Below are 15,026 nucleotides of genomic sequence, written 5' to 3'. Positions count from 1 at the left end.
TTTTAACTTTACTGTGGAAGAATTTTATTTCATTTTCAAAGATAAAGGAAAGCTTTGCTGGGTACATTATCTTTGGCTGACAATTTTTTGCTTTTAGAATCTGGATTATGTCATTCCATTCTCTTCTTGACTGTAGAGTTTCCTGTGAGAGGTCAGTTGTAAGTTTAATCACCATTCCTCTATGTGTCACTTGATTTTTTTTCACATGCACATTTCAGGATCTTTTCCTTATGTTTGACTGAAGAGAGCTTGATGATCATGTGTCATGGTGAAGATCACTTTTGTTCAAACCTTTTGAAAAATCTGTGCCCCTCCTGTATTCCGGTTCCCAATTCTTTCTCCAGATTAGGGAAATTTTCCCTTATTATTTCGTTAAATATATCTGTAAAATCAGTTTCTCCTTCTGCACCTTCTGGGACTCCCATAACTTTTATATTGTCCTCCTAATCATGTCTTTCAATTCTTGAATACTTTTTTGGCCTGATCCAGCTCTGCTTCCAGCTTTTTGTTTGCTTCCCCCTGATAATAGGAAATATCTTCCAATTCTGAGATTCTTTCTTCTGCTTGCTTCATTCTGTTTTGGAGACTCTCCACTGTACTTTTTATTTGCTCTACTGTGTTCTTAATTTCTGATATATCATGCTTGATTTGCTTTATTGCTGTTATGTGTAAGATATTCCTTAAATTCTATGAACTCTTGTATGTGCTTCTCATTGTTGATCAGAAGCTTTGAAGTGAGTTTTCTGAATTCTCTGTCCCCCATTTTCTTGATATCTTCCTCAGTTAACTCTGAGGTTGGCATAGGGTTTTGTTCCTTTGTAGGGGCGTCTTGAGTAATATTCATTGTGCCTTTGTCTCTTCTTTTGCACTTGGTCATTGTACTTCTGGTTAGCAGTTTCTTCCCCTTGGGGCAGGTTTCTAAGCTGTGTCACCCACAGGTCTACAGTTCAGTTTTACTTATTGCAGTTGGTACACAGGTCTTTGCTTGCAGCCAGTTGTGCCACTTCCTCCAGCGAGTTCCAGGTCTGGGTTCTTATATTAGATTTCCACCATGGTCTCTGTAGCCCCAAATCATGGCTCACCACTCTCCACCTCTTGTGAGACCATGCTGAGTTTGCACTATTGTTTGTACAACCCTTCTCTCACTTCCATTTGGAGCTTGTCCCAGGATTAGGGAGATACCAGGTGTCCTATTTAGTTAGGTTGTTGGTGGTGCTGAGCTTGCTGGAACCTATTGGTTGTTAGGTCTGGTGCCACATGGATCTATTTTGACCCATACGATGCCTTAGTCGATACTATTTTCCCTGTTGGACCAGTGTAATCCACTGAACTCAGTGAGTTTTCACGAGCTCAGCACATGCTCAGTTCACTGTTCTCCCCTGCAGTCCTAAAACTTTTGCCACACTGTACAAAATGGTGCCTGATGTGCCACTACTAGAGTTCTTGATCTGTTGGCCATCAGGTCTGTGATAGGTAGAACCTATCTTGGGTAGAACCTATAGAATGCCATGTTGCTGCAGTTCACTGAGTCAGAAAATGAGTTCCCTTCCAGCTTAGTTTATGCTCAGTCCTTTCCCTTGCCTTTGCCTCCTTAGGCAGAATGGTGCCCAGTTCGGCTCTAGGGGGTTGACTGGGCTGTGAAATCCACCCTGTTCTCGCACTGCCTATCTGGGACCTGCTGTTCTCTCTGCCTCTGCTCCTAGTCAGATCAAACATTCCAGCAGGATGGACAGTTTTTTGTCCGGGTTCACCTCTCACCTCTCAAGCTCCCAGTGAAAGTTCTTTCCCACCTGGTTGCTGGTAGAATTCCGGCTGCTGGTGGAGTTCAGATGGCCGTTAGCTGAATGCACTGGAGAATCAGTCAGTGCAACACCACACCATTGTTTTTGCTGCTTCCTGTGTCTGACAGTCTCCAGGAACTCCTCTGCTGCTGTTCTGTCCTCTCCTGTTTCCTGGAATGTGCCCTCTCTGCTTCATCTTGATTAAATGTTTCTCCGTCCATTTAAACTTGCTCTTACCCTATTTTGCCATCTTGATTCTCGGCTGACTAAATTTAATAAAGAGGGCCAGGTTTCTCTCCTCCAGTGCTTCAACACACACACGCGCACACACACACACACACACACACACACACACACACACACGTACCTTTCCTTTGCCAGGTTCTAGATCATGAATAAAAATGATGGCTAAAAGGTTACATCTTCTTTCAGATGTTTGTCAGAATTCTGAATTACTTGTTTAGAAATAACCAGTAGTTAGCTCTTGTTGTCCAGTAGAACCACCAGGGAAGGATTAAATGAGAAAAAAAAAATGGATTTGAGTGTAATAGGAGTCATATGATTGGGTGTAGGTGTCAATATTCCCAAAGCTCTGCAGGGTGCTCTGGTGTGCAGCCGAAGTCAAGAATCAGTCAACTGTTTTTGAAATGTCAGGAAAATAGAATTAGAAAGATAGAGATAGAATTAGAAAGGGTGGGATCATTTATACCTGCAGTTTCTAAATTGATTATTCAGTGTATACTTGCTATGTTTTATTTATGAGTCATCTTTTTGTAAGATGAAAATTCCCTTCATTTCCTTTCTATGCCACTACATCTCTGCCACTGAAGAATTGAATTTTTCTGTGGTCGGATTTAGGATGACACTGTGAAAACTGAATTAAGAGATCACCCACTTAATTATTCATTTTTTAAGAACTTTAAAACTATTTTGGTTGTGGTTTTAAAGTACTGACAAATAGGGCCCTGCATGGTAGCCTAGCAGCAAAAGTACTTGCATGCACCAGGATCCCATATGAATGTTGGTTCGTATCCTGGTGACCCCACTTACCATCCAGCTCCCTTTCTTGTGGCCTAGGAATACAGCCAAGGATGGCCCAAAGTCTTAGGACGCTGCACCCATGTGGGAGACCTGGAAGAAGCTCTGGGCTCCTGGCTTTGGATTGGCTCAGCTATGGCTGTTGCGACCACTTGGATAGTGAATCAGCAGACGGAAGATCTTCCTCTCTGTCTCTCCTCCTGCCTATATATCTGACTTTCCAATAAAAACAAAATAAAAATCTTAAAACAAAATACTGTCAGGGCCCAACGCGATGGCCCAATGGCTAAAGTCTTCACTTTGCATGCCCAAGGTCTCATATGGCTGCTAGTTTTAGTCCTGGCAGCTCCAATTCCCATCCAGCTCCCTGCTTGTGGCCTGGGAAGGCAGTGGAGGATGGCCCAAGGCCTTGGGACCCTGCACCCACGTGGGAGACCTGGAGGAATTTCCTGGTTACTGGCTCCAGATCAGCAAAGTACCGGCCATTGCGGTCACTTGGGGAGTGAATCATTAGTCAAAAGGTCTCCCTCTCTGTCCCTCCTCCCCTCTGTATCTCTGATGTTGTAATAAAAAACAAATAAATCTTTAAAAAGTTACTGACAAATATACTTGTACATTTTGGTTAATATCCAAAATGTTGTAAAATAACACTTTTTTAATACATTATTTCCTTTATGAGTCTGATTCTCTCTTAAGCCTATTTAAAATAAGTTTTTCTGAGTCAAAAAAGAATTAAGTAGTATAATGCTCATTTCGTAGTATCTCTGGTAGGTGTGAGACAGCACCCTCTTGTCAAATATGTTGACAATTCTGCAGGACTGTTCAAAGATTTATGACAGCTTCAGCCATGTTTTCCTGCCACGCAGGATGGCTTTTGCGCAGGGCTGGCCTCCACTTTCATTTAAGTGATGTTGTCAGACAGTTCCTGCATGAGATCGCTGAAAGAAGTTTGTGAATAATACTAAACCTGCAGCGAGAGCTACCCTATCAGTGTCAGAAGGTGACAGGTCAGGATAGGCCTCGTCACTTAAAACTGTTCTGTCTGGATAAAAACTTAGACGTTTCAGGCACAGAAAACCAGTATGTGTAAGAGTGGGCCAGTGTCCATGAGGAAAAGTGGGGAGCCCATCCAGGTGTGCCTTTCCATCCTTCCTAACTTACAGTCACCCAACCTCTGAAAGGACAGGTGCAAATGGGTGGAACAAGTCAGAAACCCCGAGAGCAGCTCTCCCAGCTCCCGCGGCAAAGCGATCTGTTACACAGTGTGTGTACACGTCATCTAGTCTGATTCCACACCTCTTGCTGTAAAATTCTTCAGTTGTTTTTGTTGCACCAAGTTTCTCACAAACAGCTTGTCATTGTTGAACGTCATTGTAATTGTAGCTAACCAACATGTTTCAGGATTGAGGGTTGTTTAAGATATTCAAAAAGAGATTGTCGTTTTATATGCTAATCTTAGATCTTCATGCTGGAATATCAGAAGTATCATAATTCCATAGTTTACTTTCAGTGGTTCCAAAGAGTAATAAGAACAGAAGCTGAAAAATAGTAGCAGTTCTTAAACCTTGGTCAAGATTACTAGTTTTATTGTTCTGTTTCTTATGGGGTTTTTTTACATTATTTTTTCTATATAAAAAGTTGAAAGAAAAAAGTTCTTCATGATGATATTCACTTGGCAAAGTTCAATTTGATTGATACATAATTATAAAGGTTAACTATTTTCTAAAATACTTAATTCCTATACTTATTTATCTATATTAAGTTTAAAATTGAGTATTCTGATGTATAATTTATGTTCACACATTACCTAATAGAACATATTTGAATGAATATTAAATAACTCTGAAAGTAAATTGTTCTTTCTTAATGTCTAATTAGTTATACCTCAGTTTGGTGGAGAGTGTATATTTCTGCAAATATTTTATCATAAAACTAATTGAACCTAATTGAAGAACATCATATTGCTAAGTCTCAGAAACCTTTGGTAACTGTGGGCTCGTGCTGAAGATTTCTGAGATGACTAATTTGTAATAAAAATAATTTAAATACCGGTAAATTACATTTCCTTTTTTAAATGATAACTATATTTATTTCTTCCTAGATCTCCCTCAGAACTGTGATCCTAACATTCCCCTAGTTGCTCAGGAATTAATGAAAAAGATGATACGTCAGTTTGCAATTGAGTACATTTCAAAAAGTGGTAAAATTCAAGAGAATAGAAATGGTTCAATTGGACCAAGTGTCGTATGTAAAAGTATCCACATCAATCAAGCAGAGAACTCCCTTCAGGAAGAACAGGAAGGCCCCTTAGACCTCACTGTGAATCGAATGCAGGAACAAAATACTCAGCAAGGTAAGTGGGTTCTTGTTTTTTTGGTATGTATAATATGTAATTGTATGTTTTCTTATCAGAGATGTATGTACAGATTTATATTTTTAGGCAGATTTATTTGAGATACAGCAGCACTTTTAATGTATTTATATAATATGAACTGGGGAGATTATGATGAGGAAGAGAATCACCATGAGAATGATGAAAGCTATAATGGACTTGCCTAATAGATTATTCATTTTAATTGAAGAGGAACCATCAATTCACATAGAAAAGGCAGAAACTTTTTAAACTTGATGATGCCAAATACATGCTTGTCTAGAAAGGAGAGAATAAGTGGGGTTTCTTAGGAGTTAGGAATGGTATTGTCAGTCTTCAAAACCAGCTTGAAGACAACTTAGTTTGATCCCTAAGGATTGTGTTTAGAATTTTTAAAGGGAGTGTACTAGTCAGTGTGTAAAGAAAATAATGATATGTGTGTAAGACAGACTAAAATTGAGACGGACGAAATGAAGGGAGAGTTCTTGTTTTTGTTACCTAATTTTGGGCTCCATGAGTTTATATGAAACTGTTAAGATAGTTCTGTTACAAGCCAAAACTGTGTCTAATACTACAATATAAGACTTAAGGGGAAAATTTATTAGTATGTAGAATTCTGAGAATGAGAAAGTGTGCTTTCAGGAAAAAAATTTTGTCTGCTTTTTCATGGTTGTGTCCTGCATTTATGTCTTCATTGGGACAGTCACTTTAGAATATGGAGGAGACTCTCACACCGACTGATATGTGACAGACTTGTAGTTGAAATTCTACTGCTTAAGTTCAGTTTACCTTTCCGAGCCGTAATTCCCTCAGTTGCTGTTTGACCATAATGATGATAATGAACTTTCTGGAAGCACATAACAACAGTGCGGCTGGTGTTTAGTACTGAAGGTTGAACTGTGCTTGGGCCACCTGCATCCTGTATTGGGGTACCTGTTCAAGTCCTGCATCCTCCTCTTCCAGTCCAGCTTTTTCTGCTAATGCATCCTGGGAGGCAAACATGATTGCTCAAGAGGTTGGCCTCCTGCTCCCCACTTGAAAGTCTCTGATAGAGTACAAATTCTTGGCTTTGGCTTGGCCCCTCCCCCGCCATTGTGGACATTTGAGGAGTGAACCAGCAGATGGAAAAGCTGTCTTTTTTCTGTCTCTGTCTTTCTATGGCATTGTGCCTTTCAAGCAAAATAAATACATAGACATTTAAAAATACATGTAAAGGACCCGGTGGCGTGGCCTAGCGGCTAAAAGTCCTCGCCTTGAACGAGCCAGGATCCCATATGGGCGCCGGTTTTAATCCCGGCAGCTCCACTTCCCATCCAGCTCCCTGCTTATGACCTGGGAAAGCAGTCGAGGACGGCCCAATGCCTTGGTTCCCTGCACCCATGCGGGAAATCTGAAAGAGGTTCCCAGTTCGGATCGGCACAGTACCGGCCATTGCACTCACTTGGGGAGTGAATCATTGGATGGAAGATCTTCCTCTCTGTCTCTCCTCCTCTCTGTATATCTGACTTTGTAATGAAAATGAAATAAATCTTTAAAAAAAATACACGTAAAGCGGCAGATGCATAAAATGTAGATACTCAAACTAACCTGTTCACATTTTCCATCTTTTCTTCCTTACCACCACAGAAGAGAAGACTTAAAAATAATTTGGTAGTGAGTTATGAATATTTGTATAGTATTAAACTGAAGTAGAACTGGGCTGTCTCTGAGTAAGTCAATGAGAGAATTGGGATCCCTAATTAGAAGTAACAGAAAAACAGATTTCAGATCTGTATAAGAAAGGATATTTCTAAGGGTCAGACATTTCTTAAAAGGGCAGTGGGAAAGAATTCCCTGATCACCTCCTCATTGGAGATATTTAAAAGGATTAGAATAGATGATATTTTTTTAAAGATTTTTTGAAAGAATTACAAAGAGAGAAGATAAAAAAAGAGATGTGCCAACTTCTGGTTCGTTCCCCAAATTTGCAATGGCCAGGACTGAGTGAGGCCAAAGCCAGGAGTCAGGAGTTCCATCCAGGTCATTTCCCACGTTGGTATCAGGGGTGCAAGTGCTGCATCCATCTTCCACTGCTTTCCCAGTAGTACTGGCAGGGAGCTGGATTGGAAGTGGAGCAGCCATGACTCAAACCAGCACCCTTTGGGGTGCTGGCATTGCAGATGACAGCATAACTTGCTATGTCACAAGATCATCCCCAGAATAGATAATGTCTTAAAAATAAGTATACAATTTCTAGATAATGTATTTCTGTGAGCCTAACTGCTAAGATAGAAACACAGTTGTATAGAAAAACAGTAATGCAAAACATTCAAATGATTATAATCTACGGTACATAAATATGTGAGCATCCTTGGGTTGGGAAGAATATAAATCTATTACTTTTTTTATAATTTTAACTTTGGATGATGTTTTGTCAGATTATTTCAGTATTCTTCAGGTAAGAATTACTTAAAATGGGTCATAGTATAGAAAGCAAGAGGGGGAGAATGGTCACAAAGCTAAATAAAGAAATAAATGTGGAAACCATAAAATATTATGTATTTTTAATTCTCTTTGGGCTTTAGAAATTTGCTAGACTGTTTTGAGCCATGTGTTCAACAATCAGACTTCTGTTACAAACCATTCTGTTGAGGTATGAATTGGTAATTCCTCAGATGTCCTACTTAAGTACCAAATCACCAAAAATAATGGGACACACCCACCTTGCATTTGTGTGTGTGAGCATGGATGTATGTGTGTTTCTTTCTGTACCCACAAATGTTTATACTTATTAATCCTTCTAGAAATTAACATTTTTAAGGTTGGAGTAAACATGTCAAACAATTTTTATTTGTCCTACTAATCATGATGTCAATATCATATAATATAAAACATCTTTTGGGAGATTTTCATTAGTAATGATATAGGAAGATTTTAAGGAAATTTGGCATGATTTTGCTGTTACAAGAATAGTAGCTGTTTGTTGTTTTACTTATTATTCTCAAATATGTCTTAGTGCTTAAGCTAGGTGTTCATTTTAGGAATTACTTTATTCAAGTTAAATAATTCGTAATGTGAATATGTCTTGTTCCATTTTGTGCTGCCATAATAGAAGCCATGACAATGGATACTTTTTATAAAAAACAGATGTTATTTCTTAGAATTTTAGAAGCCAGGAAGTACAGGGCTGAAAGGCGTGCATCTGGTGAGGGCGCATTCATTACCATCTCTTAAAGATCCTGCCCCTCAGCATTGTCGAACTTAAGGTTAGGGTTCCAGCACGTTCCAACCCAGGAAACCATAAAAAGCTAAGCATAACTAAGGAGTGTCTAACCCCAGTATTTATGAAATTCTGAATTCAAAATTGTTTTCCACATAACCCTCCGTAACTTTAAGGCAACAAATAATTCTTATATAGACTAACTCAATGAATAGAGAAGAGAGAAATCTTAGTATAATCTAGATAACCAAAAGCAGACAAAGCTAGCAAAAGAATGAAACATTGCAAGTTAGAAATCTGCATGTGGTAATCCTGAATGACTTTCAGCAAGCTGAATACAGTCAACTTTAAAAACATAATAATTACTAGAGAAACATGAGTGATTATAATTTTAAAAATATATTTTTATGAATTTTTGTGTTTAAAAAAAAAAAGACTGTCATCCTTACAGATAATAGAAGTAAGCTGTGTCATCCATTTTAAACTGTTAATGAGAGTTCTTTACTCAACCACCCAGTTAGAAAATCAAATCATATAACAGCGGTAAACACTTCTAGGAATGTATCCAAAACACCCATTACACGAGAAACCAACATGCACCCCTAGGTTCATAGCAGCACAATCAATAATTGCAAAAACTTGGAAGCAACTGAAATGCCCATCAACAGAAGACTGGATCAGAAAGCTGCGGTTCATCTACTCCATGGAATACTACTCAGCTATTAAAAAAAAAAATGAAATGCAGTTCTTTGTGACCAAATGGGCCCAACTGGAAGCCATTATGCTAAGGGAAATGAGCCAATCCCAAAAGGTTAGATACCATATGTTTGCCTTACTGAGATGAAATGATGTCAGTCTGAAAAATAGCACCTGTGAATTGTAGTATTATTTCAACCTCAAACACTGTATCACATGCAATAAGATTTGTGATGTAACCAGTGAACCAGCAAACAATGTGAGTCAGACTGCTTATGACCTGCACCAAAGAATTGTAAAACCTAATTATATATATGTATGTATGTATAACTTACATTAGCAAGAATAGCAAGAAAAACATGAAAGCTCATAGCATTGAAACTCATGAACTGAATAAGACCTAGGAAACACATTATGAAACTTTAATAAATGTGTCAGTGTGGTGATTCAGGAGGGTAAGTGTCTGCCTGCGGCACCAGCATCCCGTATAAGCATCAGTTCTGGTCCTGGCTGCTCCACTTCTGAGGCAGCTCCCTACGTATGTCCTGGGAAAGCAGTGGAGGTGGTCCCGAGTGCTTGAGCCTCTGCATCCTGGCACTGGGTCAACTCAACTCTGGCTATTGCAGCCATTTAGGGAGTGAGCTAGCAGATGAAAGACTTTGAGTCTCTCATTCTCCCTCTGTAAAGGCTGCGTTTCAAATAAAACAAGTAAATATTTTTAAAAGAAAAACTTTGATGAAAGTCATAGAAGGCTCCCAAACTGAATGATTACACTAAATGAAAGGGAAGACTGGAAGATGAAATTTTATATTCTTCTCTGTTCATTGCAATTCCAGTCAAACTTCTGTTACAGTTTACTTAAATATGATATGATGACCTTAAAATTTTCAAGCAAGAGACTTACAGAGCCAGGAAAAACTAAGTCTAGTTATAGGAGAGACTTGCAGTAAATCATAGCATATTCAGAGCTAGTAAGTGCAATAATTACAAGAGCTGTTTACCAGTATACAAGTCAGTGGATCAACGGAGGGCGTGCAGAAATTCCCCCAAAGGTAGTTTTGGTAGAAGACACATACTAATTTAAATAACTGAAAAGGGTGTCATATTCAGTAAATGATTGCAGGGTGATCCCACCTCATGCCAGTCAATTCCAACAGGTGAGGACTAAAGTGTGAGAAGGAGAAAATATAGGCCACTGTATTAATGAACTCTTAGTAGGAGAGAAGTTCTTAACTTTCAGGAGTCACAATCCATTCAACAGTTTCGTATTTGTGCCAAAATATAAAACTATAAAACTTACTGTTAAACTTTGTGTAAATTGAGTAACATTCTTATTACCAGCTAGCATTCAGCTAAAAAAAAAAATCATAAACATGATGTAGGTCTTGGCAAGAGTAGATAAAAGACTTTTCTCAAAAGATAACACCAGGATAGCCAAATGAAGAAAAAGATGCTTAAAAGAATAATTCCTAGTCTTTCCCCCAGTATATTATCCTTATGTTCTTGGGTTTGAGAAGTGTTGACGTAATCTCTAATTGACCCTGTGTACTTGCAGAAAATCTGTGACAGCTCCAATAGTTATCTCCAGTCTTTGAAACATGTTTTTAACTGTTTTGTGCCCTTTTTCCCATCTATGACTATATTTACTTGATAGTACTCTATTTGTAGAAATTTTTACGTCTATGACTTCTCTTTTGTATGCTAATCTCCAGAGCAGATGTCAGAATATCTGTTGTGGGCGTACTCTATCGTGAAATCAAGAGAAAGCAAACAGTGATTATAACTAAAGAGAGAACTGGTGAATTATAAGGTGCTTTTGAATAAGTAAGAAAGGTATAAAACAAGAGATAGTTCATATGAAAAAGAAAGATGATATGGAGGGAAGAATAACATGATCCAGGGTACAGGCAGGACCCAGTAAATTGATAGAAGGCTAACTTTTAAGTTGATAGTTTTATATGACCTGTGAATGATGTTACAAATATTCAAATAGCCCATGGGAGGAAAAATCGTTCCCTTGAATCCAAAAACATTCTGACCTTGGAACGCTGACATGTGCCAATTCCTCTCTGCAGAACTACCATCTGCTGTAACCGTTGTATCCTAAATAAATGTTACTCGTTTTTCCTGATCTTAGTTTAAATATTACTTCCTTAGGAAGATCTTCTACATGCCCCTTGGATTGGATGCACACCAGTACACACACTCTGCATTCTTATTAAACTCTCATCAGTATTTAATTGATTTTTAAAAATATTTTTCCATGTCCTGTATCCTTTTTTTAACATTTGTCTTCCTAGTAATTTGGTTCGGCCATCTTACTATGTGTTTTCTATTTGTGCTATCTCTTATTCTTATTTTTTTTCTTTTGTGTTGTGTTTTCCCCTTTAACTTTTTCTTTCCTTAGTTTAAAATTATGCTCTTTATCGTTATTTTCAATTATCTTACAAATTTTTTTCAAGTGTGATTAAGAGTTAATACAAGAATTGTAAAGTATTTTAATAGTCATCTGTTCCATACCTCAGGTATTTTATATGTTTATATGTATGGAATATTTCATTTTGTGAACACACAATAGAAACATATTATTTTATAAATACACCATCAATTTTTGTTTAGAATTACATACTTGACTACCTTTTGCTTATCATTTCCATTTTGCATCAGATTTTCTTTTGATATCTGCAATTCCCTTAATAAGGGTCTTTTGGTAGTAAATTCTCAGTATGCTTTATTTTCTTTTTTTTAAATATTTGTTCTTAGAAGGTTCATTTTATCTTTGTTATTTTTCTGGCAACAAAAGGCTTTGGTGACAATTTTTTTCCGAGAATGCTAGCATGAGAGTGCCGTAGATACCTTTGCTGTTGCAACTGCTTGACGAACTGTTTTGTAAGTACTCTCCAGTCTAGGATTTCTCTTGCTATCTCTGTTGATTGTCTCAGATATGATTAAGGGGATTTCTTCTATTTATTTTTTAAAAATTTATTTATTTTTATTAGAAAGGCAGATATACAGAGAGGAGAGACAGAGAGGAAGATCTTCCGTCTGATGATTCACTCCCCAAGTGATCACAACGGCCAGTGTTGAGCCAATCCAAAGCCAGGAGCCCGAAGCCTCTTCTGGGTCTCCCGTGTGAATGCAGGGTCCCAAGGCCTTGGATCATCCTTGACTGCTTTCCCAGGTCACAAGTAAGTAGCCGGATGGCAAGCAAGGCAGCCGGGACACGAACCAGTGCCCATATGGGATCCTGGCTCATGCAAGGCAAGGACTATAGTCACTAGGCTACCATGCCAGACCCAAGTGGATTTATTTTGTTCTGTTTGAGAATCATATGGCTCCTAGAAATGTGGATATATGTCTTACTTCCGTTATGGAAATTATTCAGCCATTATCTTGAGACTCTCGCTTTTACCTTTGTCAGAATTAAGTCAGGCATGTTGCGGGTCATCTTAGTCCATCTTCCATTTGCTGTATCATTGTTTGGTATTTACTACCTCCACGTTAGTTCTTTTCAGAAGCATCTGCTAATTTACAGGTTCTCTCCTAATCTGTAATAAGTGCCTAGTGATCAGCCTGTCTGCAATTCCAAGTGATTTGTTGATTTTTTTCAGATAGGCTTGGCAGTATGTCCCTAGTTTTACAAAAGAATCAAGAGCAACTGGGAGAGTTGTTTTACGTAAACTGGACAGGAAGTGAATTCAAGCCGAAACTTGAATGGTGAGAGGATGTCCTCAGTAGGAAAGGGCACTTAATGCAGAGGAGGTATCAAGCATGAAGACAAAATATCAGTGCAGAAATGGCAGGAATTGGTCATGAGGACGGTCACTTCAAAATGAAGAGAATATTCAAAACTTGTCCCATAAAGTCTGATTATGTGATGTCAAGAAATATATTTGTTACAGTATTCAAACCTGAATATTTTATTTTGTAAAGAATTTTATTACAAACAAAAATTGATGTACTTTAAATTTAAAAACTCATAAGAATTGCCAAATAAAACATCACCTGCCTTACTTTAGCTACTTAAAGCAAATAAGAAGAGATAGCTTTAAAAGGAAAGGCATTTTGGCTTGTGAGTGAGAGAGCTGGTTAGAACAATCCTGTTTCCTATCCGAGATCCAGGGTTAGATCCCCAGCTCTGACTCCTGAGTGCGGGTTCCTGCCCCTCACGGCCCCCGAGGCAGCGGCTGGGACTCGGGCCCTCTGCACGGCTGCCGCTGCTGGCCACTGAACCAGCCACATAGCTTATTAGCTTGAGGGCTAACCCAGTGAATGCAAGCTCGTTATCTGTTGCTCTGCCTCTCAGTTAAATAAGTAAATAAGTTTATCAACAATTTATTTTAAAGGAAAATAAAATTTTTTGTAGCCTTCGACTTAATTTTTTTAAATAGAAATCGGTTATGGTTTTATAGTCTGGCCAAATATATCATGGGTTTCCAAATGGCAATTCTGTTTTTTAATTATCTTATTTCCTTTTAATCTCTGCATTTTCCCAAAGAGATAGTTTTCATAATATTTATCTTAGTATAACCTAGAAGTTGTCAATATGCTAAAATGATATTCTCATGGGTGACTGAATAAAGCTCACCAGCTGATGTGGTAGCATAGCGGGCTGATCCTCCTCCTATGGCACCAGCAAATCTTTAAAAAAAAAAAAAATCACACCCTAATCAACTATGACTATTTTAAAAAATGTTTAAAAATCACATTCTGTATTTCAGATCTTCCTGTATATTAACAGTAAAGTTTAATGTCCTTTGCTTGACTTATCAGGCTGCCCCAAGACCCTACCCTGGCCTGCCACTCTGGATGTGTTGCTCCGTATTGCTCCTTGGCTTAGTTGGTGCAAGTCACACTGTTTATTTCGGATACTTATCACTCACTCTGCTTGTGGAATTTTGCTCTTGCCAGTCCTTTGGCGGGAGTCACTCTGTCTTCACATAGTCATATTTTGAGGCCTGTCGCCATTATCTTTCTGTCTCTGCTAGAATATTACCTTGATGATAAGATAAATAAGTGTGTGTGATGCAGAAGAAAGAATCAGTGGGAGAATTGAAAGGCAGTGAATGAGAGTCTGTGAAAAGATATCTGTTCTTCTAAAAAACCAATAATGTACTTAGATGAATTTCGAAGATTGAAAAGTACAGAATCAACAACTTGTTATAATTACAAACATAATTATATTGTCCATTCACAGAAGAAATTTATAAAGCTCTTAAACATAGGAAATTTATATTCTGCCATATTCATGAGCTTAATACTTACCACACTGGTAAGAATTCAAGTTTGATAATGCATCTTATTGAAGTTATTAAAAAAACATTCTTACACATTATTAGTATGAATATAAACTGTATGGTCTTATGACTGGAAATTAACAAAATCAAACTACATATACATTTATCCAGTGATTTGATAATTCTGTTTTGAAGAATCGAGATTATCTGTATACCTGTAGACTCTAGAAAATGACTGCCTGAATTTGACTCTACTTTCTCTACTTACACTGTGACCTTGACAAGTTAATTAGCCTCTCAGTAGAATACGCTGTAGCAAAATAGTTTTGTATATGCAAATTACATACTCATTTTCTGGCAATCAACTGAATGTATGTGATTAATAATTGAAACCATAGGAAAATTCTGGAGAATGGGTAAGAAAAGGCTAGTCAAATGCTGACTGAACCAATACATTGAATGGCTATACTATTCAGCTAAGGGAATAGATTTAAAGTGGTCAGAGAGGTAAGCTAGAAGAAGCATTAAAGTATTTGATATTAACATATGCTCATGAACAGTATTAAATGTTAAGCAGTGATTGCAGTTTCAGTAGTGATTAATTTAGCATTTCATGGCATTTGACTTACTTTCCCCTTATCCAGACAACATATTCAGTTGCCTTCTTGTCCTGAATCTTCATGACATTCATGTATTTGATATAT

General features: G+C 37.9%; 1 protein-coding gene across 12 annotated transcripts in view; it reads left to right on the top strand.

The window, feature by feature from the left end:
- LCORL (ligand dependent nuclear receptor corepressor like) overlaps positions 1-15,026 on the top strand; it is a 157,926-nt gene that overhangs the window by 105,640 nt on the left and 37,260 nt on the right. For 11 of the 12 annotated variants that reach the window (XM_040965799.1, XM_040965807.1, XM_040965805.1 and 8 more), the window contains one exon: positions 4,921-5,172. In XM_040965799.1, the coding sequence (XP_040821733.1) occupies positions 4,921-5,172 (252 nt within the window). Of the gene's footprint in view, positions 1-4,920; positions 5,173-15,026 lie in introns of those variants that run through there. The other variant, XM_040965811.1, reaches the window with a different exon arrangement.

The sequence above is a fragment of the Ochotona curzoniae genome, unplaced genomic scaffold, assembly GCF_017591425.1.
Source record: "Ochotona curzoniae isolate NIBS_2020 unplaced genomic scaffold, NIBS_Ocur_1.0 scaffold_4505, whole genome shotgun sequence".
Taxonomy (NCBI): domain Eukaryota; kingdom Metazoa; phylum Chordata; class Mammalia; order Lagomorpha; family Ochotonidae; genus Ochotona; species Ochotona curzoniae.
Note: the sequence above shows the minus strand (reverse complement) of the source record. Positions and strands in the feature narration are given on the sequence as shown.